The sequence below is a fragment of the Neodiprion fabricii genome, chromosome 4, assembly GCF_021155785.1.
Source record: "Neodiprion fabricii isolate iyNeoFabr1 chromosome 4, iyNeoFabr1.1, whole genome shotgun sequence".
Classification (NCBI taxonomy): Eukaryota; Metazoa; Arthropoda; class Insecta; order Hymenoptera; family Diprionidae; genus Neodiprion; species Neodiprion fabricii.
The window spans coordinates 16,004,311-16,031,610 of NC_060242.1; the positions used below are offsets into that span (position 1 = coordinate 16,004,311).

Consider the following 27,300-nt stretch of genomic DNA (forward strand, 5'->3'; position numbering starts at 1 on the left):
GGTGGTTACGGGTGGTTGCGGGTGATCGAGGTGGACGAGGAGGAGGATAAGGAAGACGAGGAGAACAAGGTGGACGAGGAGGACAAGGATTTGTGCACGGTGAGTGAAACATTTTGATATTATTTAACGGCAATTGTAATTATATTTTATCTCAAATTTTTCGAACTTGTAATGTTTACAATAAATTGTATCAATTCATTTTTCGCGCAAGCCCAAATTCATTAGCTGTCAATGCGCTAATAAAATTTCTATAATTTTTGATAATTTTCTCATAATCTCCTTAGTAAAATGTGACAATAAAAAAAGTATGTGAATCCTTACACGATGCTTTTGATGTGTTCTAATACTGTGAATATTTATTAGTTATACCTCATGGCCTGAGGTGGTTGGCGGTGGTCGTTGGAGGTGATTGGCGGTGGTTGCTGGTGATCGAGGTGAATGAGACGGAGGACGAGGAGGAGGAGGACGAGGATGTAGAGGATTTGTGCACTGTGGGTATAATATTTTTGTAATATTTCATACAGTGGGAGTAGGATCAGGAGTGGGAGTAGGAGTGGAAGAAGGATCAGAATCAAGACCAAGAGTAGGAGTAGGAGTAGGATCAGGAGTAAAAGTAGGAGTAGGATCAGAATCAAGAGTATCAATGGAAGTATAATCAGGAGTAGTAGTCTCAGGAGTACGATCAGGAGTAGTATCAGGAGAGGTATCATGAATAGGATCAGGAGTAGGATCGGGAGTGGGACCAGGAGTAGGACCAGAAGTAGGAAAAGGAGTGGGTTCAGGAGTAAAATCAGGAGTAGGATTTGAAGTAGGATCTAGAGTAGGACCAGGAGTAGGATCAGAAGTAGGAGTGGGATCAGGAGAGGAAGTAGGATCAGGAGTTGGATCGGGAGTACGATGAGGAGTAGGATCAGAAGTAGGATCAAGAGTAGGACCAGGAGTAGGATCAGAAGTAGGTGTGAAAGTAGGAGTAGGAGTGGGGTCAGGAGTAGGCGTAGAAATAGGAGTAAAAGTGGGAATAGTGTAATAAATGTGCTCGTGTCGTGTTTAATGTTTCTTTATTGATAGTATAATACTTTACAGAGGTGGCGGACGCTTTGTCGTGTTCGGCCTGCAGCCATCTTTTATTTTGTCCGCCTGTAGGCGTCACCGCTAGGTGGCGTATAAGCTCGATCGTGACAAATAGTAGTAGAAGTAGAAGTACGAGTTGGAGTCGGAATAGAAGTAGGTGTGGAATTAGTAGTAGAAATAGGGGTAGTAGTCGGAGTAGGAGTTGAAGTAGGAATAGGAGTAGGAGTAGGAGTAATAGGAGTTGGAGTTGGAGTCAGATGAGCAGTAGGAGTAAGATGAGCAGCAAGAGTAGGATGAGGAGTAGGAGTAGGAATAGTAGTAGATGTTGGAGTAGGAGTAGGAGTTGAAGTAGGATCAGGAGTAGTTTTAGGGGTAGTAGTACGAGTAGCAGTAGGAGGAGGAGTAGGAGTAGTAGTAGGAGTAGTAGTAGTTGTAGTAGGAGCAGAAGGATTAGGGAAAAAAGTAGGAGTAGGGATGCGAGTAGGATCAGTAGTGGGAGTAGGATCAGGAGTAGGAGTAGGAATAGGAGTTGAAGTAGGGGTTGGATTCGGAAGAGAAATAGAAGTAGGAGTAATGGAAATTGATGTAGGATCAGGAGTAGAGAAGGAAGCGGTAGGAGTAGGAGAGGAGAATGAGTAGAAGTAGAAGCAGGAATAGAAGATGGGGTAGGGTAGGGTAGGGTAGGGTAGGATGGGGTTGCCGGCAGTGGGTCACGAGCCGTAATATTACGGCAAGTGAGTGATAGAATGGCGGGTACTGTGTACATATTTAATATATTGTATTGTATTGTGTGGTATTTGCCTTCTAGCAGGCAAATAAAATGGGCGGCGGTAAATGGTACTAACACTATAGAGTAAGATTAAATCTAAGCGACGGCTTTTAAACTGTAGGACAGGAGTAGACTGACCGGCGCGGAACCCCTGCGTTAGCAAATTCTGTGCCGGCAGTAGGACGCGAGCCGTAACAACGACACGGCAAAGTGACAAACAAACTGACTGACGGGGACTCACAATACAGACATGTAATAAAATAACATAGCAACAATGGACAGGACATACAAACTAACTAACGGACTGACGGGGACTCACCAGACATATAGGATAAACAGGACAGTAGAGCAAGGGTGACGGGAGCCGAGATGTGGGGCCGACAGGCCGGCGAGGAGCATGCGAGTGCAAGCCCCGAGCCGACAGTAGGTCAAACCACGGGACAGGTGATGGAGGCTATGACAACAAGCCGGCCACAGGGACGAGGTGAAGTAATGCGAAAGCGGTTCCGCCTCGTCCTGGATGATGAGCGGCGGAGGGGTTTGAGCCGGTACAAATCCGGCACCATCCGAAGACACCTACTTGAACATCCGGATGTCTTTTTGAAGATTTCCCCTTCGCAGCTAAAAAAAAAAAAAAAGGGTAGGGTGGGATAGGTTGGGGCAGGGCGGGGTAGGGTGTGGTAGGGTAGAGTGGGGTAGGGTAGGGTAGGGTAGGGTAGGGTCCCCTACGTCGGCTATCACCTTGTCGCGGTGTAGGGGCTTGATGGTCGCGATGAATCTTGAGAACCCGACGCCCCGAGACTTCAAAATTCCGTGGCGGGAGTGACTCTAGACGAGTGTTCACTAAGAAGAGTCGGCTCAGCCCCCTGGGGCTAAGTGTATGAATGCTGGTTCGAATGAGCGATGTGTATATGGGATGCGGCTCGGGCCTCCGGGGTGATTTCTCAGAGACTAACCAAGGAAGGAGTAGTTGCCGACCAACCAGGCTGCGGGTGAAGTCAGTACCTTTACCGGACCTCTGTGGCGTACTACGGGTAAACGTAAGTCCACGGAACCTCGGTTCCATGGCGAAGGTCCCAGGAAACCACACGTTCAACGTGGGAGAACTGCTCCCCGCGGCTGTCTGGAGCCAATCTGGGAGTTAAACCTGGGGCCCTGGGCGCATGCGTGGAGAATTACCCGGTCAGTATTTCCTCATACCCGACGTCCAGTAGGTCAAATCCGGCAACGTCTTACTGGGTCGGGGCCTACCCTGTTTCGGATTGACAGGGGAATCCCCGGCCTGGCGACGCTAAAGATGTAGGGACGGGGGGTTCGAGCGGATAGGGCAGACCACCCGACAAACCGACAGCGGCTTCCATGCGAGGGGGTAGGGATCTTACCGGCGGGGAGAGATGCCACACTGCGGTGTGGCTGCCATGATGGCCGAACCGTCGATATATATTATTTGTTTGAGCATGGGTTTTACAACACCACCCAAATCAAAGCAAGGAGTTGAGGACAGGGAGACACGAGGGCGTCCGATCGTAAGGGGAATTAGCTGGCCCCCCCTTACGGCAAGGACGGAAACGGACCCAGCGGCAGAGGCACCTGCGACTAAGGCCACCGGGAAGGAAGAGAAAGAGGAGATCACGCCAACGGCGCGTGCTGATAAGCAACCCCCGCAACCGCAGTGCCAGCAGGGGAGCAAGAGATAGGGAAGCGAGGTCACCCCACCAAGAGCCGCGAGTTCCTCAGACGAAGAGGAGCCGACCCTGCCGCACAGGCCGGGAAGTACGCGGGGGGGGGGGGGGGGGGGGGGCAGAACGGGAGCCACAGAAAGCGGGGCTGGAGAGGCGAGAGCCATGCTTCCAGCCAAAGAGAGTGGAGAGGGGCAGAAGAAGAACACAGGTACACGCCCTAAGGACAAGAAGAGGCGCGTTGTCCTCAATAAGGGGGCCTACGCAGTAAGGGGCTCAGATACCGATGACACGGGATCCGAGGAAAGTACCCAGAGCCAGCGTCTGAGGATGGCAAAAGCCCCCCCTACTACCACGAAGGCCAGGAAAAAGGCCACCGGTGTGGTAACGAGCTTCCCAGAAGATGTTCCGAAGGGGATAGGCCGCGTCGAGTACAGGTACATGACCGTGGCAGATCTGGGAGCCCAGATCAGGGAATGGATGGAAGAAATTGACGGCATTAGGTGGAAATGCAAGTCAATGAACGACAGACCGAGCGGCGAAGTAAAAAAGAGAGTGGGCTGGGCGAAAGAAGCTCTGCTCACCCTTACCGGCAAAGCAGAAATGGCAGCCGGTCCCGCAGAGCTACGGGAGGAAAAAAGGAAGCTGGAGACCCAGGTCCGGGATGGACTAAGGGAGAGGGAGAAGCTCCAGAAAAGACTCGAGGAGTACCGTGCAGCCCTAGGGAGAGCCCAGGCGGGGGCCAAAACCCCCGCAGTGGACACCTACGCGAGGGTCACCAGGGGGATACACCCAACAGCACTGTCGCTCGACATCTAGGCGGCAGCGGTAAACACGGCGGGGGAAACCAGCGAGGGTCAGCCGACAGCGAAATCGACCGGCGCCTCGGAACTCGGATTCCGACTCACGGACTCCGAACTATATCTGGTCCCGGACGAGGACAGGGCCAGGAATGAAAAGCTGGCCAGGCAAGCCGCGGCCCTCAGGCAAGTGCGAGAGGAGGTCAGCCGGATCTCCCACATGCTGCGCAGCACAGGAGACGGGGGAAATCCAAGCCATACCGCGGCCACCCCGGATGCCGTAAGGGAAAAAGGTGCGGGCCTTGGACCGCCCAACAGGGCGCACGCGGTACCTAGCGCAGCCCGAGATACCGCAGAACCCACAGAAAAGGCCCCAGGCGCGGCAGGCTCCCCAATGGAGGTAGGCGACGATGCCTGGGTCGAAGTGGGAAGAAGCGGCGGGACGGCGAAGGGAAAGAAGAAGAAGGAGGAGAGATTGACTAAGAAGAACACCCCAGGAGGGGTAAATCACAGCAGGTTGGCAACGGAGGCCAGGCCAAGAGTCCTACTGTCGACCCAGGCGCAACCAGGTGCGAACAAACCGCTCGGAGCCACCCGCAAGGCACCGAGAACCGCGGCGGTCGCGATCAAATGCAGAGGGGAGAGCGCCCCCTACGCAGAAATCCTGCAATTTGCCCGCGACAAGATCCAGCTGGAAGAGCTGGACATAGGGGGGACCAGGGTTCGGCGAGCAGCCAATGGCGGGGTGCTCATAGAAATACCCAGACCCGAGAACGCGAAGAAGGCGGACGCTCTGGTGGAGCGACTCTCCGATGTAATCGGGAAAAAATACAGCGACGCGGTCCAGGTGACGCGACCGTCAACCAAGGGTGAGCTGAGGGTACAAGGGCTGAACGACTCGGTGACGACAGATGGGCTGGCCCGCACCCTAGCGGAGCAGGGAGGATGCGGTTCACAGGAGATCCGAGTAGGCCCTCCTCGGAGAACGGCTAGTGGGCTCTTCAGCGCTTGGGTGCAGTGCCCTCTAAGGGCAGCCACAACCGTGGCGGCGAAGAGTAGGATTAAAATAGGCTGGACCATAGCCAGGGTCGAGCTACTGGAGGCGCGGCCCCGTCAATGCTACAGGTGCTTGGGCTTTGGACACATAGGCACCGCGTGCAACGCACCGGCAGCGCGTGGGCGTGCGTGTTTCAGGTGTGGCAGTGACGGACACCAGGCGAGAAGCTGCACATCCGCCCCGAAATGCGCGGTGTGCGACAGCAAAGGCAGGAACAGCGCCCACAGGATGGGATCGGGACGCTGCGCATCGGTCAGTGAACGGGGTCGGGGGCCCGCAGCCAGGGACACCGTAGATGGCCAGATTCCTCCTGCAGAGCAACCTGAACCATAGCCGGGGGGCTCAGGACCTGCTGAGCCAGTTTGCGTTAGAAGAGGGGGTGGATGTGTGTCTCATATCCGAGCCACACTCCATCCCGGGCGCAGACAACTGGCTGGGCAGCGAGGACGGCCTAGCGGTCATATGCTGGAAGTCGGAGGCCGATGTACCACGGTGCTCCCTACTGGAGAGGGGAAGGGGGTATGTAGTGGCCAAATGCGGAAACATAGCAGTCGTGTCTGGCTACATATCCCCCAACGTCCCCATCAAGTGTTCGAGGCGTTTATGGACGACCTGGCGCGGGTGGTCCGGTCAGCAGGCGACGGCGGCAGGGGGGTACTGGTGAGCGGCGACTTCAATGCCCGCTCGCCGACATGGGACCCAACGGGGAGCGACCGCAGGGGGGAGCTCTTGGAGATATGGGCGGCGTCGTGCGGAGTAAGCCTGCACAACGATGGGAGTACGGCAACGTGTGTCAGGGCGCAGGACTCATCAGTTGTTGAACTGACGTGGTCGATGCCGAGCCTGACGCCGACGGTGCAGCAGTGGCGGGTCCTCACGGAGAGGGAGACGCTCTTGGACCACCTTTATATAGCGTATGAGATACAGGGCCCCCAGCGCGTGAAATCTGGGGACGGGGGTGGACACGCACGGTGGAACTGGCGCAGATTCAACGTAGAATGCTTCGGGGAATCCCTAAGCACTTGTCTGGCATGGGGACCAACGGGCGAGGACCAGATTACATCGGCTGGCCTCGCTGCATGGGTGGAGAGGACCATGACGCAGGCCTGCGACGTGGCCGCTCCCAGAGCTCGAACCAAGAGCTATAGGAGGACCACGTACTGAAGGAGCGAGGACCTAGCCGAACAACGTAGGCGCCGCGTGGCAGCAAGAAGGCGCCTCACCGAGGACAGGAGAGCAGCCAGCGGCCCCCACGACGACAGAGAGGCCGAATACCGGGCCAGTAAGCGGAGGCTGCGGGACAGCATAAAAGCAGCGAAGGCCAAGACCTGGGAAGACCTCGTGGGCTCCGTGGAATCGGACCCATGGGGCCTACCTGACAAGCTGGTGCTGGGCAGGCTCCGCACCGCCTCGAGGGGGCTGACGGAAATCCTCGACACCGAGACCCTGGGGAGGCTCCTCACAGCACTATTCCCAAGAGGAGAGGGCAGCGAGCTGGAGAGCCAGGGAGACCGGAGCTGGAACGAGGAATGGGCGGTCACGGTCGACGAAGTACGGTCCGCGATCAAGTAGGGGAGCGGGCGAAACACCGCCCCGGGACTAGACGGCATTAGAGGAGCCGCGTGGGCAGGAGTCCCCGAGGGGATGACTACGCTGCTCGCTAGGACATTCATGGTGTGTCTACGGGAGGGGTACATCACACGATCCTGGAAGAGGGCCCGCCTAGTGCTTATCCCCAAAGGAGGCACGTCCGGCGGATCTCTTCCAAAGGTCAGGGCTATATGCCTTTTGGGCGAACTGGGGAAGGCCTTCGAGAGGTTTCTGGTTTCTCGACTGGGGAACTGGATGGAAGAGAACCCCAGGGCCCGGCTATCGGACGAGCAATATGGCTTCCAGAAAGGGTGGTCAACAATCGACGCGCTAATCAGGGTGCGCGAGTTCGTCGAGGGCGCTACAAGGACGGGAGGCTGCGCGGTGGCTGTATCTTTGGATATAGCCAACGCGTTCAATAGCCTCCCATGGCCTGTTATCAGAAACGTGCTCGCGACGAACGGGGTACCCGCGTACATGCGGCAAATTATTAACGATTATCTTTCCCACAGGTACGTCGAGTACACAACGGAGGGCGGGGGACTGAGAAGCCTGGCGGTGACAGCCGGAATTCCACAAGGGTCTGTTCTAGGTCCTCTGCTGTGGATCCTGTCGTTCGACGAGGTCCTGCGGGTTGGAGCGGAGCCAGGCACCGCAGTGGTATGCTACGCGGACGACACCCTGGTCTTGAGCTCCGCGGTGGAGCCAGCATCAGCGGTGGCGCTGGCCAACGTAATGGTGGCGAGGGTATGCCGGTGCATATCAGGCCTTGGGCTCAAGATATTGGCCAACAAGACGGAGGCAGTCCTCTTCGGCCGCGCAGGAAAAGGAACGGTTAAACTGGTAGAACACATCCCGGACTTGAGGGTGGGTTCGGAGAGGATTCCACTGGCGGGGTCCGTGAAATATCTTGGCATATGGCTGGAGTCCGGTCTCACATTCCGGGAGCATTTCGCGGCCATGGAAGTGAAGATCGGGGGCATCACGAGGGCCCTATCGCGACTGATGCCGAACCTCAGGGGGCCGTTGGAGGCGAAACGGCGACTGTACGCTGGGACCCTGTTTGCGGCCATTCTGTACGGGGCCCCGGTATCGGGGGAAGTGGCGCAAACGTTAAAGCCCATACAACGTGCCATGGAAAAGCACCAGAGGAGAATCTGCACGAGGGTGGTTGCGGCATACCGGACGGCGTCCTTTGTGTCTGTCACAATGCTAGCCCGAACGACGCCGCTACACCTGGTGGCTGGTGCCTATCACCGAGCATACGGCTGGATGCGGGAGACGCGAGCGACGACGGGATGCTGCTCTGCTGACGAAGCAAGGACTGTCAGGGCGAGAGAACTCCTCGCTACCCGCGAACGTCGGAGGAGGCCCCTGGAGGGTCCTGACCTTCCCAGCGGGAGGTTAAGAGTGGCGACCGCGGATAACTGGGATGGGTGGCACGGCAGGGGTCACGGAAGGCTGACCTTCCGATTAACTCAGGTACTGACGGGCCACGGTTGTTTCGCCGACTTCCTGCACAGGATAGGGAGGGCGGAACGGTGGAACTGCCAGCACTGTGGGGGGGCCGCGGACACGTCAAGCCACACGGTGGAAACCTGCTCAGCGTGGGCGGTGGATAGGGCGGCCCTGCGGGAGGCCGTTGGGGGGGACCTGACTCTGACAGGGTTGATACGGGCAATGACGAGCTCAGGGGAGGGATGGGCGGCGGTGGCCCGCTTCGCGGAACGGGTGATCGCCGCGAAAGAACTTGAGGAGAGAGCGCGGCAACAGGCCCCGCAGCGTGGAGGGAATGGGACCCGGTAGCGCAGGCTACACGGGCCGAACGGGTAGCTCGGACATGTGAGGACCCGAACGGGTCGGCGGGGTGGGGTGCCGGCCGGGCTCCTCTCCGTCCCTCGGGGCAGGCCGGGGGAAGCGCGGAGAGGCATAGATGGTGCCAGAGTAGGATGTAGTAGGCTCCCGGTTAGGGCTAGGGCCTCTCCGCTTAATACCTCATCTTCATCACCGGCCCCAACCCCCCGGGACGGCGACTGGAGCGCGACGCCGCGCCGTCTTGCCCCGACCTCCGCGAGGGTAGTCCTGGTCCTAGAGGACGCAAAGTGGGAATCGCCCTCGGCACTGGGCGGCTTCGCCTCACGAAGCGCCAGCCACAGCGCGGTTAGGAGGTGGTTACCCACGAGGATGGGAGCCATAGCAGCTAGCGGGAGGGGGCAAGGGGAAGCGCAAGCCCCAACTGGCAGGACACGCAGCCGCGTATTAGTGCCCGGGGGCTCCCTGAAGATATGCTCCGAGCAGTTCCGGGGAGCACCTTACCCGCACCAGGATGGCCGCTGGTTTTTTAGTGGGTGCGAGTCCCACACTACCCCGAGGGTCCTTGCGCGAAGCCTCGGGGTGTGCAAAAGGCATTTTTCCAGCGACAACAAAGAAAAAAAAAAAAGGTAGGGGACGGTACTCCTCCTCCGACTTCTACTTGTACTTCTACTCCTACTTCAACTCCTACTCCTACTACTACCCCTACTTCCACACCTACTCCTGATCCTACTCCTACTCCTGCTCCTGATCCTACTCCTACTTCTACTCCTGATCCCACTCCTACTCCTGATCCTACTCCTGGTCCTACTTCAGATTCTACCCCTGACTTTGTTCCTGATCCCACTCCTGGTCCCACTCCTGGACCTACTCCTGATCGTACTCATGATCCTACTTCTGATCCTACTCCTCATCGTACTCCCGATCCAACTCCTGATCCTACTTCCTCTCCTGATCCCACTCCTACTTCTGATCCTACTGCTGGTCCTACTCTTGATCCTACTTCTGATCCTACTCCTCATCGTACTCCCGATCCAACTCCTGATCCTACTTCCTCTCCTGATCCCACTCCTACTTCTGATCCTACTCCTGGTCCTACTCTAGATCCTACTTCAAATCCTACTCCTGATTTTACTCCTGAACCCACTCCTTTTCCTACTTCTGGTCCTACTCCTGGTCCCACTCCCGATCCTACTCCTGATCCTATTCATGATACCTCTCCTGATACTACTCCTGATCGTACTCCTGAGACTACTACTCCTGATTATACTTCCATTGATACTCTTGATTCTGATCCTACTCCTACTTTTACTCCTGATCCTACTCCTACTCCTACTCTTGGTCTTGATTCTGATCCTTCTTCCACTCCTACTCCCACTCCTGATCCTACTCCCACTGTATGAAATATTACAAAAATATTATACCCACAGTGCACAAATCCTCTACATCCTCGTCCTCCTCCTCCTCGTCCTCCGTCTCATTCACCTCGATCACCAGCAACCACCGCCAATCACCTCCAACGACCACCGCCAACCACCTCAGGCCATGAGGTATAACTAATAAATATTCACAGTATTAGAACACATCAAAAGCATCGTGTAAGGATTCACATACTTTTTTTATTGTCACATTTTACTAAGGAGATTATGAGAAAATTATCAAAAATTATAGAAATTTTATTAGCGCATTGACAGCTAATGAATTTGGGCTTGCGCGAAAAATGAATTGATACAATTTATTGTAAACATTACAAGTTCGAAAAATTTGAGATAAAATATAATTACAATTGCCGTTAAATAATATCAAAATGTTTCACTCACCGTGCACAAATCCTTGTCCTCCTCGTCCACCTTGTTCTCCTCGTCTTCCTTATCCTCCTCCTCGTCCACCTCGATCACCCGCAACCACCCGTAACCACCTTCGACCACGTCCAACCACCGCCAACCACCGCCAACCACCTCCAACAACCGCTAACCACCTCGGGTCATACCTCGAATGCTAACAAATATCTCCAGTATTAGAACACATCAAAAGCATCGTGTAAGGATTCACATACTTTTTTTATTGTCACATTTTACCAAGGAGATTATGAGAAAATTATCAAAAATTATAGAAATTTTATTAGCGCATTGACAGCTACTGAATTTGGGCTTACGCGAAAAATGAATTGATATAACTTATTGTGAATATGACAAGTTCGAAAAATTTTAGACGATATATAATTACAATTGCCGTTCAATAATATAAAAATGTTTCACTCACCGTGCATGAATCCTCGTCCTCCTCGTCCACCTTGTTCTTCTCGTCTTCCTTGTCCTCCTCCTCGTCCACCTCGATCACCCGCAACCACCCGTAACCACCTTCTCCCACGACCAACCACCGCCAACCACCTCCAACAACCGCTACCTACCTCGGGTTATACCTCGAATACTAATACATATTTTCAGTATTAGAACACATCAAAAATATTGCGTAAGGATTATTATAATTTTTGTATCGACACATTTAACCAAGAAGATTATGAGAAAATTATAAAAGATTATAGAAATTTCATTAGCGCACTGATGGCTACTGAATTTGGGCTTGCGCGAAAAATGAATTAAAATAATTAATTGTAAACATGAAACCGGAACCACGGAGCGCTTGTCCTCGAAGTTGAACTTCACCAGGTGCGTACCTGGAGCGCAGGAACCACGGAGCGCTCGTCCCTGAAGTCGAGTTGCATCGGGAAGCGCACCTGGATGGCAGGATCCAGGAAGTAGAGAACCCAATACTCGAAATCTGCGGAGCGCGATTCTCATACGTCCTCTCTACTGCGCGGTCGTGTCCAGACTGAGGAATTCGGTGGGCTGATTTTAGATTGATAACGTCAAGAGAAAAAAAAATTTGGGTGACGTCACCTTCTGAACATCCGAACATCCAAACTTTGGATTCGAACTTTAATGCCATGAATGATGATGTATGATGTCATCTATGATGTATGATATATGATGTAAGATGATATGATATGATGTATAATGATTTCAGTTTTCACATTTCATACAAGAAATACGCACTTTATCATTCCTGCCAATTCCAGACTCAAGCGGCCAGGCCCTTCGATAGTCAGCCGTTGAATAAAGATATATTCTTCAGTTAAAACGGGTCAGCTAATAACGCTGCCGTTCTGTGACAGTTGGATGATAAAAAATTATGCTCGTACCTTTCAAATGTGTGTTCAAGTACACTTGAAGTTTTAAGAAGCTTCGGTCTTCCTCTCCCTATCACCTTTTTCGTCATTGAATCACTACACTGCGTCAAATACTGTTTCATATATGGAGCATCCATTTCATATCTATCAAAATTAGCGCATCCGTGATATATTACTGTTACTCTGAATATTCTTCCGATGGAACACTTTTCGAAAAACAATTCTGCTTGTCTACCCAACGTAGATACTTCACTTGCGACTAGCTAAAGCAGCGATTCGATTCAATGCCTACGAAAATTCAAGATCGAGAGAGCATATGAAAAGTTGTTGGAATAATTATGAATATTAATGTTATGGAATACATCGAGCACGTGTCGAATAGGATCCCAGTTCGAAATGAATAATTCTCTTTTCATATTATAGCCGTATTATTGTAGATAACCGAGTTTGTCTCCTGAAAAATTATAAAATATATAGTATACATCACGTCCCTCACGGAAAAAACCCTAGACTTGGGTGTAAATTCGTAACCTCAAGTTTTTTCTCACGGGGATTTAGCATTACCTATGGGTTGAGGATACGAATTTACATCAAAATTCAGGGTTTTCTCCGTGAGGGGTGTTAATCCCAAATCGACCATGTATATAAATATCGTACGTGGACCGCATATACATATATAATTTTTGGGCTCTGCATCATTATTACATCTGATCCATTATTATTTGTAATCTATGTATACATTCTTCTCTCGGGTACCCATACTTTAATTAAATCAACGTTTTGCTCCGAATTTTGGAAGAAATTTATTCTCATTATTAATTTCTTCTATCGCCGACAAGTCGGTAAGTACACACGGGCTAAGTACCGGCTTGGGCTTACCATTGCGAAGACTGTTACGCGGAAGGTGAATGCAGCCAGCATCACGCCGAAATCGGTAACTCTCCGATGTTCTGCAATAAGTTCTCAACTCTACTGTTGAAACATCTCAGAGGACGCAAGCGCACGATGATTCTCGGTTGTCACACCAAAGCCCATTAGGGCAACGGTCTTTATTTTCTTCAGTCAACGGGTGGAATAACGAAGGTTTTGTCAACAACATTCATTTGAATTTGGCGCCATTTTACTGGAAACGTTACTGACTCATGGTACCTGCAACGTTTTTTTTGGATTATCTCGAAAACCATGTCGGAGTAAATAATAAAAAATAGAGAGCAATTGAGAGCAATTCGGGAACAATTTTGTGGCATACATACTATTAAGAAATTCGATGGTCGCAGGGCAACGTCACATAGGTACTCAGGCACTCTGCCACGAACAGTGTATAATACAGAACTTCAATTTATAAATAAAATCTGCAGACCATCCTCTCAGCGCAATTCAAATCTCCTTTGTGGATGGCGAAAATGGAAAAGAATATACATTGATACTCAATTTTGAAGACACTGATGGTGAATAAATAAAAACCTGTAGTTGACATGTTAAATGAAGTTCCGAAAGGAACGGCTAGTTCATTTTGAAACTGATATTTCTGAGATTAAATCAGATCAATTGTCGACAGTTGAATTTGGCTAAAAAGACGCCCAGAGCGAGTTATTAAACAGTGGATCACGCTGAACGCGTTTTGAGTGTTACAGCATTTATGGAAAGATCTCTTTTATTTATTATAAAGAAGACGTGAATCCCATTTTCTCTAACGCGGTAAATTGTTACAAAGTTTAAAATTCATCAGCCATTCTGAAACATCAATATAATTATTTAATAAGATTCATTCTAACAAAACTAGCGAAACCTGAATTCATCACGATTTCATACGTGCTGTACATATAATATTGAAGCCTAAGTTTTAGTTCAATAGATATAAGAACCAAATTGTAGTGTGAGAAACTACAGCTCATCAGTATTTGACTAATGAAAATGAGTACTTTTTGAGAGTCTAATAACTATATTCACCGTTCAGTCAACTAACCGTGGCAACGTACTGTGGGATTGATTGAACTTATAAGATATCAAATTGACGCTACTCCAACATCATTTCTGTAGATTTTTACCAAATTGATTTTTTGAATGAAGAACAGCGGTAACACTAATTGGTATTGGTTAATTCTTGTATAACAGTGTGCTGTTGCTCAATCCTTTTCGTAAACCCATATTCAACCCTTCGTTGGAGATTTACTAGTATCTGATGTACAATGTTGCACAGTAAATTTTGACGTCAGGAAATATTTCAAGTATTTTTTCATACTGCAGGCATAATAATCGTTAATATTTGTAATTTGTTCAGTTTTGACAACTACAATCGTACTTTACAACTTTACTAAAGTAAATATGCTTAGTATTATTCACTACTTTCATGAGGCTAAATGTGGCAGAGTATTAGTCAGTCGCCGATATACAATACCTCGAAAATTAGCAACCAAAAACCTATTTCCCGTCAGAGGACGCTATAAAATTGGAAACATGCAAAATGTGAGCATGGGTTTCCTGAAGCCCGTTTCCTCCGACACAGTTTAAACGGCTCTCAATTTTTTCTGTACAGTTTGGAGATAGGCTGAACTTATTTTGAACTCGATTAACCTAGGAGGAATCGGGCCTGACTCCGCTAACTCCTCCGTGGATCCCCTCTGGCGACACAAAATGAAGGAGGTCAAATGGCCACAATCAGCACCGCAGGGCGGCGCGAGCAAATGAGGAGGGTATGACGGCGCGCTAACTGCGTACGAACGTATGGGCGCTGTTCCATGTCAGCGACGAATCGACGAATCACGGAACAACGGAATCATTGGTCTCGAAATCTAGTTACTTTGAGAATTCCGTTCCGTACGCTAATTTGCCTTATGGTTCCATGCTGAGCATATACAGGCCGTATTCGAAAATTGACTGACAGTACTGTCAGCAATCCTTTATCTCTTTTGCGCTTCCAAGTTCGCGAATAGCTCTGACTCTGTCCTAGGAAATTTTCAGTGCTGTCAGTCAATTTACGAACACGGCCACAGTATGGGTGCTTTCCATTTACTGACTCAAATCGACTTGTGTCGCTATTTCTGGTGTATCCGGCCAATCTGGGCAAAGGAATACACCAGAAATAGCGACACAAATCGATTTGAGTCAGTAAATGGAAAGCACCCTATATGCTTTAAAGTCCTATGTGGCAATTTTCGAACGGAATAACGAAACGGAATCAATGCAAATTTGCGGTATTTCTACGAATTAAATATTGATACTATTTCATCAGAATTTCATATGTAAGGTTAGTATAAAATACGTTCCGTCATTTAGTTTGAAATTTGTCACATGGCATAAGCAATTCTGTATACATGGAACGGAACTCCAAAACTCCATACGTGTGTTCATCATATTATCCTTCATTATTTCGAATTTTAAATTTATAAATAAAAAAACGTGGATTCGAAAGTCATGCTAAATACTATGTTGAAATTACTAGTAGATCCCAGAAATCTGCCGATTTAGCATAGCAAAAATTATACTCAGGAGAGTTTTGACGAAGTGCAACGGAATCTTAGAACATACCGGGACAATCTCGTGAAATTTGAAAATCAACTACACATGCGCCAAATAATTCAATTTCATTGGTCGGCGAAATCTTCCCGCAGCCATGGTGTAAGGAGTATTCGCTGTGAGTCGCTGCTTGGAGGGGACCTGCGAAACGATCGCAGCGCGCGGGGTGGCGAGTAGTGAGTTGATCCAGCGTATGTTGTGATAGCATTTTGTATGAGAAATAATAGACGGTATGTGGAATTACACTTGTTATGCTGTTAACTGCAAAAATAACGGTAAAACTAGTGATTGTATATTTTACAAGTTTCCAACCGCATCACATAAAATAGTTCAAAATAGGAAAGAGCGTAGTTTCTGTGGTTTTCCATCTATTAAGACCGATGAAGATTGATTAGATATTGCTGGAGTGAACTTCCAGAACTTCAATTTTTTATTATCTAAAACTGAAAACCCATCGGAAAGATCTACAATAACAAGAAAACAGAGGCTTTTAATTTTTTTAGTGAAAATAAAAACTGGCCTCACATTTTCAGCCATAGCAATTCTCTTTGCTTTACATCGGTCAACTATCTCCAAGATATTCTTTTCAACTTTACAATATTTGAGTTCGTCAACTGCAAATTTAGTGTTTTGGCCAAGTAGAGCTGCCGTACAGAAAACTATGCCGGAATGTTTTAAACCTCAGTACTCTAATACTCGGGTTATCATAGACTGCACTGAATTCAAGATAGATGTTCCATCAAGTGTTGACGACCGTATTTACTGTTACTCTCATTATAAGAAAGGTTTTACAGCAAAAGAACTGATTGGTATCACACCATCTGGGTTCATCTGTTTCAAATCGAAAGTTGCTGGCGGTAGAAAAGGTGATTCCCAATTAACTATTGAATCGAATTTCGTAGATTCATTGGAAGATGGTGATGTGGTTTTAGCAGATAAAGGTTTTTTTCAAATCAGATCTATCATTGATGCAAGTGGTAAATGAGTATTTTTTATTATGCCACCATTTTTGGAAAAAAAATCAGAATTTTCGAAAGAAAAAACAGATCTGACTTACAACATCGCAAGAGTTCGAATTCATGTCGAAAGAATTATGCAACGACTTAAAACATATCAAATTTTGTATAAAATTCCAGAAAATTTGTTCTTTTGCATCGATAATATTATTCATGTTATCTGCGTATTAGTGAATTTACAGCCACCAATTTTTTCTAATAAAACAACAACTATCAAGTAGAATAATAAAAACCTTTATTCGTAAGAGGTAGTGGTTTTCATTGTGTATTTATTAATATTATATTGCTACATACTACTGGAGTTTCAACTCGTCATTATTTTCAACTTTTCACTTCACTGTTACAATGGAAATATCACTTATTTGATAATATTTTGCTGTTTTGGATATTTATCAGTATGTCTCTAATGTAAATTAACACGCCGGCTGTTTAGCTTTTGAAACCGCTTGGTAGCGGCACGAGCGAGGCTCACAGCGAATTTGTACGAAAATTGGTCCTCTATCGAGCACACCTTACACCTTAAGCTATGCCCACAACGATATTTTTGTTTGCGATGCAGGAGGCCAACGTACACAAAGCGTGTACTTTTGAATTTTCAAAGAGTACAAGCATTAAATTCCGACCGTTCTTTCAAGAACCAATTTTCCGATCCAATAACAAATGCTTCCCAAATCTTTCCGAGCCACTAGCTCAAATATTTGAGATTCTAACCTCGAAAATTCGTATCAACTACAGAGCCGCCAGAAACAGTTTGACAGATGAAAACACGGGATGGCCAGTCTGCACGAACAGCCGATAAAACTCGCGCATGCGCAGTTGATTTTCAATTTTAAGAGATTTTCCGGTATAGAAATGTAGGAAACTTCAGTGGAAAAAGATACAGAGAAGGAGATAGTAATAGTATGTTTGTTCTCTGTCTCGCAGGCCCCGATTGGCCGACTCGCGCAGCGCTCTGAGCATTCACGTTCGTTCCACAGGACTCTGGCGCCTGGCTCTGAGGTTTTGTTAGTTGTGTGCCCGTAGTATGTATGTATTACATATAGGGAGCATACAAACCTGCTGTACCTATTAAGTTTAATTTATTTACTAAAATCATGCCGTTGAGACGTCGCGTTTCTATCAGACTTTTCAGCGAGAATGCCTGTTCCACATTGACAAATTAAATTGTTTCATTAAAAAATATGTTATACACTGATATTATTGACTGTTTGTTTCAATAGCCTGACCCACTAAGTACTAGTGTATAATATGTATTCATATCATCCGGATTATGTCAATGCAATGCTCGGGGCACTCAAGTACGATAGGTACGCTTCTGCCGCAGAAAGGAAATGTATATAGTATCACACATCCCTCTCTCTCACTAGCTCAGGGACACTTTTTTAGCGCAGATGCTTCCTTTCATGTCTATATGCTCTAAGAACAGAATGCTGGTTCCGTCAAAACCCATGCAAACCTGACGGAATGCCATCAATGAAATTCGGAATCTAGTGACTTTTGTTTGTTTCGTTCCGTTGTTCCGTGATCCACCAAACTGTCGTTATCATGTGACAGCTCCCTAAATTCTGAAGCTGAAAGCACCCTCGAGTGGATTTTCCATAGAAGAGGCGGTGGCAGGGGCGGGGGGGGGGGGGGGGGGGCGAGCGTGGCGGATGAGCCGTGGGCGGCCTGGAGGACTCTGGACTAGCTGTCAGTTACAGTTCGAACGTTGTGTAAAGCGTGCGAGTGTGACACGGTTGAACGATGGTAATCGCATAACGATCCTTTTCCAATATTACCGGAGTGCGTGAGAGTGTTAAGGGACATGTCGACCAGTTAGTTCAGCCGGACTGAAAATTCGCCGAAAGTACCGAAACCGGATTACGCGAAGACATGCTCCGAAAATTCAGGTAAAAATACGCTTATGTACGTAGATTTACAATTAGATATAAGACAGAATCTAGTTTCAAATTTTTATTCAAATCGAACGTCAATTGCTGCAACAATCGTCGTAGGTAAACAAAAGATAGTCATTTATCGAACACGGAATAGTATGTTTATATAGAGTTGACAACTGTAGCCAGACCCAACCAACTCCTCCATACGTGCATGATGCGCGACCGACGTCTCCGCGTAGTCGTTCCTTCTCGAGCTATTATTCGACTCGAATCAACAATTTCCGTGCAACGACACGCGCAGGTTCAGAAATTGTTCGTACATTTAGCGTCTCTTTGTTTGCATCTTTTTCCGTGATTCGTATTTCACTCTCTAGGCTCGGGTTATTATCCTCGTTTGACAAATGTGAGAAACAAGTACAAAACATATAACGGTGCGATGAGCAAAGAAAAAACAAAATTACATGGACACACGACGACGCATGTGAGATGTCTTTATAGGGATCACGACCCCCCTTGTATATTGCCAAGTTCAGGATTGGCTGGCCTCTCAGCAATCCCCTTTGTACGGCCATGCTCTCTGCTAGTATAGTGACGAATTTCCCCATACATAAGACATGCAAAGTCCAGGGATGGAGATCGTAAAATTTGAAAAACAGACGATCATTATTTTTTGCCTTAGTCCAAGCAATTGTATGTTGCGTAATTGGGAAACAAAATAAGGGAAAAAAAATAGAGTTGCCGCATGCAGTATTATAATTATGGAACTTGAGCGTCACTGAAAAAGTAATTGGAATTTTGTATAAACGCGATGCGAATGAACGCCGCGACAATTACGCACGTTAAATAGTTGTTAACCCTTCTTTGTTTCTTTCTTCACTCCTTTTTCCCTCTCTCGCTCTCTCTCAATTCTTATATGTAAAGGACCGACTACGACGACGTGAAGAAGAAAATGAGGAAATGCTAATTTTATCACCGTAACACACTGCCAGCGGTTAGATTGCGTGCGGTATTATTATCTTCTCGGGATATAATGTATCCTTCTTCAACAGTTGTCGATACTGTATTACAATATACACCAGGAGTGGATAACATGCAAATAATAACACTGATAATCACAACCATGTCACACTCGCAGCGTTGCGGAGGATTAATCAGACACGGTATAGTTATAAAAAATGCTTCGTTCAATTTCTAAATTCATATGGGAGAAACGCATTTCCATAACTATCACGTATTCGAGCGATTCAATCATTACATTAATACCTACGTTTCAAGATAAATATCATGTTTGCATACTGCGTAATCCAGTCAGTGTAAGTTTACCGATATCGGATTTTCCATTCATGCCGATTCCTAAAAAAGAGGCGGTCGTCGATCATGGGAAGATGAAATCGTCATCTTAATGGAAAACAACCTCGATGATCACGAAAGCAAAAACGATTGATCGATGCTACGCACTGGCATCAATCGCGAATTGCCTGAATAACGAATAGAATTGCTACGTCGATCTCACCAACTAACCGCAAAACGGATCTGGTTTTTGAAGAGGTCTGAACGCTTAGAATATTGTGTCACAAATCCGTCAACTGAGCGATCGCGCTATCTCGTGCCATTCGCGGTGTAAAATCGGCGGAATCGAGCGCCTATAATATGATAAGATCGGGTAAATATAATCTTTGGCGATAGAAGATAACGTGAAAATAAAAAGAAAACCAAAGTGAGTATGGAATTTCAGAGCGTACGTGCATACATAACGTGTGATAAATACATGCGTTATAACGGTCAGACATGGTCCGCGTATGCAGATATTGATTTTTTCTTTCACCCTACGCAAGGGGCAAAGAGGAGAAGCGAATTATCGCGAGAAAGAGAAAGAGAAAGAGTGAGAGTGAGTCCCCCTTATGGGGAAAATCTACGGGGCTTTGTGCGCCCGATATGCATCTCGGCTTGCTTTAGCTTTGCTCTACTTTACTTTACGTTGCCCGGCTTTTCAACGTCCATTGGTTCTGCCTTGTCGATCCAAAGTATGCAGCTCTGAGGGTCGTGTATACGGGAAGAAACACCGACGTATACGTTCATCGTTGCACCGATCGATATGGGACAGAAATAAACAATTCTGACGTAAGACGGTTGCCGTGGTATTCAACGTTCGTATTTCCCCTGGTTTTGTTTGCTTTTAACCCACATTTTTGCGATAGTGACGTTTTTCTTTTTTGTGACATGCATAATATCGCAGTGGACTTAAAGATATGCATTATTATTTCCTCGTCCAAATCTTATAGATTTCATGTATAACTTTAAAACAAATAATTACATAAGTTCGTACTGTAAATAAAATAAAATCATTGGACGAATCGTAGAGTGTGGAGTTCAAATGATACCGAAGAACGTCGCTGCGGTTACAGTATTCCCGCATTTCTCGGAATCAATATTCTTAGTCACTATTAATTTTTCAAGTCGAAATTCTCAACATGTAACGTCTACGTGCCCAGTTCAAGAGTAATACTAGTCAGTTATAGCGCCCGTCAACGCGACTCCTGTACGCACAACGTAAGTGGGTGGGTGTCTGATTGTCAGCAACGCACGAGGGTCGGTTCCTGGTCGGCCTCTCTCTCCGTCTCCTCCTCCTCTTCGTCACTCTGACACACACGGAGCTTGTCCGTCCGCCCCTCGAAACTTAGAGCGGTTTGCTCGAAGCATCTGGCCGGCACGTGTGCAGGCAACTCTTCAGATAATAGACGAATTTTCACCTTCGATAAAAAAGAGCTTCAAAATTCCGAAGATTTGCCGAAAAACTCTAAGCCTGAACACCGTTTACGCGAACCTCGCACGATGGACGGTTCTCGACTTCGGCGAGTTTTAGTTTCGGCCAATCGGCGACCGGTCAGCTGTTCGATCAGCTGACGTTGCAGCGTGCCGATTCGTCGGATACGAAACCGAGCGTCGTTCGGCATTTGCGCTAAAGTACCTTCGCCTCAGTTTTTCGCAAGGGATCTTTTTTCTGATGTACGTTGGGCGAAATGCCCTTACCTAGAGGTGGAGATAAGCGGAAAGATATGCCAGTTGTTTAGGAACTCCCATTTTCGTGCAGCAGTGGCTGCGTTATCGGCAATTGTTTCCCTTTCTTGAACCGCAGCAGCTTCAATGGCCCTCTCTGTTGAGTTGCCAGGTGCATACGCAAACTTCACACCTCTGTATGCACCTGCATCAAAAAGCTCTTTCCCCCTCTCTCTCTCTCTTTCTCTATTTCTTTCTTTCTACCGTCCGCCGACAATCGAGCCTTACTAGAGACGAAAGAGAGAGGCGGGGTTCAGTTTCCTGACTAATTGTAAGATTTGATCAAGAGTAAAATAGCACCCTATGCTGATGGTGCTTTTAAAATTCATTACTTTACCGAAAAATTTATTGAAATGAAAGAAATTGAATCGGATCGAAGAAGCATTGGTTCTTTACACTCTGGATTTACCTCGCACTCATCTGGAAGACGGCAAAAGTAGTCGCACCTTTGTGGTCCGATCTTTTCGCTTGCTTAGCCTGAACTTTGTAGCCGCGCGCCCTTGTCTACAGAGCTACATTCGAAGCTGCAATATATAAAGTATGTATGAGTATATATGTACACATAGAGGTGAAGCATTTCTTCAAGATCTTGTTTAGAGAGTTTCACAGGGGAGACGAGAGGGTGCTACGTTATTTATAGCACGTATATCCCTACATAGGCACGGAGAAATATGTGTATGTCACGTATATGTGGTTCTCCTTGTTAACTGGCTCACTTTTACCTGCAACCATCTCTCAGATATTTTTTCTTCTGCTTTTCATTTCTAAATAATTTTTCTGTTCGATGCTTTACTCATATTTCACTGGATCGCAGTTTTGATATATAATTCAGATTAAAACAACAACAACTACTACACATGGAAAAACACCTGAGAATACAGTATTCACCGTACAATATACATTACTGGCTTAACCTCCCGACTAATTGTAAGTTGTTTTCAGTCCGAAACAAAATGCGAGTTCGATTCTATACGAATTATGAGAATATGATATTCTAACCTTGGATTCGTTATCGGTGATCCAAAAAACCTCCGCCTACAAATTTCTATCAAAATCGGAATATTTTTAGATTTTTTGCACTATATTGGATCGCCATTTTAGATTCGCAATCTGAATTCGTGATCAACCACGAAACCAACCGAAGGTATCAATTTTCATCAAAATGCATAATGTTTTTATCTTTTTTTCAGCTTAGTGAATATATCAAATTTAATTTTTGCAAATCTGACCTTAGATTCGTGATTAGCGACCCAAAAAACCCCACGGTATCAATTTTCGTTCAAATCCATTCATTCATTCTCAAGGTATCATAATTTTTATTTGATGTATTGAAATTTTGTTGTTTAAATAATTGAAATAGTACCAAACCGATCAAAGCCCAAATCTAATCAGTTCTAAATTTGAAGAAGCCGCGTTGATTGGGACCAAAACTACCACAGACATCCGTCCGAAAATGGTTGGGGGTAACCCTCTAGACCTTGAAACGTCGAGATCTAGTGAAAACTCAACGTTTCATTTTCCGGGTGATTACAAAACTTTCTTTTTTCTCTGACAGAGAAACTGGAAATTAAAAAACAACTGACACGGATTGTCAATTCTGTATGTCTCGTCTGTTTCTGCAGCTTTGTGACATTACAGCGTTTGGCAAAATCCCCCCCACCAATCCTTCGTGCTTTCTTTCCTATTTTCCGACATTCTGTGTACGCCTAATGCTCGATTACCTGATCGGCATTAAAATATCGCGAGTAGATGGGTAGACATTGTGTTATAGAAGGCGCATTGGGTAGTTATACGTATAAAAGCACATTGGACAGGGCTGAGCAGGGTGTATAACAGGATCGTTCGAAACAACAGAGCCGTCTAGACGAGTTTTTTACGCATCTTTTCTTTTTTTTCGCTGGCAAATGGTATATAACGTGTTTTTTTCCCATTACAAGTTCGCGCATCTCGGTTTCAACGTAGGTGTACACAAATCTGCGTTACAGGGCACATGAAATGACCCGGTTATATTCTACGCCCGCGGTAAACGAACCCTCATACAGTAATAATCATTTCACCCGTTAAGTAATAGGAAAGTCTCCGATTTTCATATGTAGCAATATTATCGTCACTATCGTCAGCAAGATTGTATTTGTATAGAATACACAATTGACAAGTTGAGAAGATGAAAATATGAAGAACGACCGATAAAATCGTGGATTCTGCACACAAGTTCAAATTATCTTACAGCTTTTAATTAAGAATTTAATTAACGATCGATTGATTACGCCCAGCATGCAACGATGCCGCTGTTCGCTCGTATTATATTAGGATTTAGACTCTTAGGGAGAACAGCCTATTTTCAGCCGTACGCTAAGACGGTTCATTTTTAGTTTTATTTGGCTCGTCGTTTTCTTTTCTCTTATCTTTTTGCACGTAACAACGCTGTCGGTTCAAATCTATTTTCGCAATTTGGAGGCTACTTCAGCTTCGCCGACTTTTGTACGTTGCGCATGTCTTTGCACAGCATAAAGACTAGGTACTCGTAATCACATGGTAATTCTGCACTAATAAGCTTGCACTACGGACGATTAAACTTTTTTTCTTTTCAAAAGAAAGAATCGAAATTTACAGTTGTATTTTATTTGCGAGGTTTATACATGTTCTCTGGAATAATAGAAAAATGTTTCAAAATTTCCTTTCATTTCAATAAAAGAAATTATTGAAAATTATGCCCGTCTATTCATAGTTCGTCGCGGTAAACATGAGTACAATACATAAGCACATAAATAATATCCGATCGTAAAGATTCTCCCCTCGTGTGTTATATACAGATATGTATTACGACCGCAGCGGCAATACCTGCACCGTGTACAACAAGTATTAAAAAAGAAAGAAAAAAACCAAGGGGAAAGGAAGAAGAGAGGAACAAAAAAGAAATCTTGTGTACGCAGACTGCATTTCATAATATTCGTTGCAGAGAGATACATCTCTAAGTGATATGCACCACATGCACACGTCATGAGATGCAGCGTAATTGAGCTACAGCATTCATGAGTCGGTTTCATCTTCCGCATATTATGAATTTGTTGAACCTAATAATATTTTTCTCCTATAATTTGTCTTGCAGTTCCACTGCAAATATATTGTAACGTTCTTCCGTTGAGAAGGTCGAGCTTAATGAAATCGAAGAATTGATTTAATTTTGAATCGTATACACTCGTTTTCAAAATTTACATTGATTGCAGTAAGGGATGAAAAATGTTCTCCAGCACTTCAATTACTTTTCCCGGGAAACAGAAAGTATAAGGGATACGTGCAGCAAGACAGATTGAGGAAAATGAATGTACATCATGTGCACAGTGTACATATGAGTATGCATGAATACATGTATCCTACATGGAGAAGTGCCATAACCGGATGTTGTAAACCAGGCCCTGCACGTTTCTCGCTCCATTGTGTCAGTAAATCATAAAAATAAAGGAATAAAACTGATGCATAAAGTCTGGACTGTTTGACCGTTGAAACCATATCGGAACGATATTTCAGGATAAGCATTTATGCGTCGCATATTGTTGAGAAAAATTTAAGTATTAAATGAAAAAGTGAAAAATTCAACCGCGTTTCTTATTTTAGACCACTTCCAAGAACGATGTAGAGAAAGTGCTTGAGTAAAATCAATATCAACCCAAAATTGAGTTTTACCAACAAGTTTACAACAAACGGTTGTTAATTATTTTTCGTCAGCTTGTACACAATACGTATAATATGTATACCTATATATGTATGTACATGTTGATATATACGATTAGGGAGAGAATAAAAAAAAAAGTTTACTCACGTTCAGTATGCGAGTCACGCGACATTGTGTGTACAAAGTGTCCACAGATCCCCGATTCTGGTTTCCGTTTTGGGCGCGGTAAAAACACACTGCAGAAGGAGGAGCAGCCTATTCGTCGAAGCAAGGTGGCAATACGTAATTAATACAAACAAATTCAGCCGAGTGGTTTTCTGACTGGAATAAAACAAAAAGAAATGCTATTCAGTTCAGTAATCAGTTGTATACAATTTGGTTCGGTAAATAAGCGTATAAAATGGGATTCTTGTATTTGATTAAATTGAAAAATCTCATTTTACGGAATCAACAAACAGTCAATTTCCTGTTTTGTCAATAATTTACATAGAATATTTTTTCCATGTACAAAAATCAGCGACAATAATTTTGCAAGCTCGGCTTACAAAAATTGCAACTAAAAGTGATGGAATTTATTTTGAATATATTATACAGTTGTTGTATAGCAGAGAATTCATAATTAGTTGCGCGCAGAATCGTCTACATAAAATATTACAGGTATACGAACATAACTAAACAGCAGTACACTGCGTGCAACGACGTGGATTAGGGAAAGCGGGGTTTAGAAGCTAGAAATTCTGTGCACCCCGATATTTGCGCGCATGCGGTAATAACGTCTGACTAACCCCAAACCTGCAGCTCACCCCTCGCATCCTCCACCTCGGGTCGGCCATTCTCCTCGTTGTTCTCCGAATGCGAGTTTTCGATTTCAACAGGGCAACGAATCTTCGGCTAGGGAAAATGTTCAAAATCAGTTACGGAACAGCACGAATATTTCGACCGAATGAATAATTTGGACATGTTTGAAACTTCCAAAATGATCCTTTCGGTCGGATTTTGAAAACGGCTCGGATGGCAATGAACTGCAATAATTGGCAAATCGGAATGAGAATAAAATCGAATTTGTCCGAAATCAGCGACAATTCTACAATAACCTCACCTACTGTAGCTCTAAATATTCTATAATCTTCTATTTTCCCCACAGTTGCGCGGGTCCCGAGGGTAAACTGAACGCTGGTGGAAAAGCCTTCAAACGCCATCCTCGGGATTGATCTTTACACATAGAGATTTCGCGAAAGGCTTGTGTGTATACGGGAATATTTGTTGATCCGTAAGGCGAAAAAAGCACAGAGCGGAACGAAGAAGAATATAAAAAAAGGGAAAAAAAATCGCAATCATGAAGATATATCACATCATTCCCACGATACTTTGCTAGACAACGAATCGTCATCACCGAGGAAAGAGGAAAGCTGTGGCTGTTTTTTTTTATCTGCGGTACCGCGAATCAACGGCGACAATGGGGAAATGTTGCAGCAAGAGGCAGGAGCCTCAGCCAATTGGTAAGGGCTATCAAATAATAATAATAGTTCCCCATTTTACCTTATTCTATTAATATACGAGTATATTACATGCATGGATATTAGACACAAATATGTTTTCCTTCTATATTCGGTGAAATACGCACGCTCTTACTCTATTTTCGGTCAGGTTACAAGAAATCGGAAATTGGCCTCAACTCGGCGCACAGCAACGGAAGTTCCCTCGACAAGAGATATTCGGAGGATCCAAATCGGCGCTGCCCTCAGACCAGAGTCGACATTATTCGCCCGAGACAGACCCCCTGTGAGCCTCCGATTTTAATCCCAAAATCGATTCATCTGCGTGAATCATCCTCCCCGTCTTTTTCTGTTGCATGTGTGTAATTTATTATTTTCGTTATTATTATTATTAGTATCATTAATATTATTATTACTTCATCCTCATTAACGTCAGTGTAATCGTATGTATCAGTAGATTTAATTTAATCTCATTTATTTGCCATCATAATAATACTGATTTTTTTATCGTTATTCGGATCCAACGAATGGGCATAGCTAGGGCAAAATGGCGTCGTTATGGGTTATCAGCTGATCGTATCGGGACGGCGTTAACCTCCAATTAACCGACTCAAATCACTGGCATCTCGGTTTTTCCAATTTCTTGCGAACTGAGACATGAAATCGACCTTCCAGCTAGTACTACCAGATCAAAAAT

At 45.9% G+C, this 27,300-nt stretch overlaps 2 protein-coding genes and 1 long non-coding RNA gene across 5 annotated transcripts in view; 2 read left to right on the forward strand and 1 right to left on the reverse strand.

The window, feature by feature from the left end:
* The first annotated feature begins 5,910 nt into the window (after positions 1-5,910).
* Positions 5,911-6,948, forward strand: LOC124180675. The gene is made up of 2 exons (XM_046566419.1): positions 5,911-6,533; positions 6,609-6,948. The coding sequence occupies exons 1-2, from the start codon at positions 5,911-5,913 to the stop codon at positions 6,946-6,948; spliced, it is 963 nt and encodes a 320-aa protein (XP_046422375.1).
* Positions 6,949-12,790: 5,842 nt separating this feature from the next.
* On the reverse strand, positions 12,791-14,763 carry LOC124181373. Its single transcript, XR_006870437.1, has 3 exons — positions 14,367-14,763; positions 13,222-14,209; positions 12,791-13,117 (listed from the first exon to the last, which is right to left on the reverse strand). It is a non-coding gene; the product is annotated as an uncharacterized LOC124181373 (long non-coding RNA).
* A 3,392-nt stretch (positions 14,764-18,155) lies between these two features.
* LOC124179523 (tyrosine-protein kinase Src64B) overlaps positions 18,156-27,300 on the forward strand; it is a 29,000-nt gene continuing 19,855 nt past the window's right edge. For 2 of the 3 annotated variants that reach the window (XR_006870088.1, XM_046564004.1), the window contains exons 1-3: positions 18,156-18,389; positions 26,252-26,606; positions 26,755-26,961. Coding sequence is in view for 2 of the 3 variants with exons in the window: in XM_046564004.1 (XP_046419960.1) it covers positions 26,564-26,606; positions 26,755-26,961 (250 nt within the window). In the remaining variant the exon portion in view is untranslated. The remainder of the gene's footprint in view (positions 18,390-26,251; positions 26,607-26,754; positions 26,962-27,300) is intronic. The other variant, XM_046564005.1, reaches the window with a different exon arrangement.

Coding starts and splice junctions, on each gene's coding strand:
- LOC124180675 (XM_046566419.1), top strand. CDS start 5,911: ATGCGGAAACATAGCAGTCGTGTCTGGCTACATATCCCCCAACGTCCC. Junction 6,534..6,608: donor AAGAGCTATAGGAGGACCAC/GTACTGAAGGAG, acceptor CACCGAGGACAG/GAGAGCAGCCAGCGGCCCCC.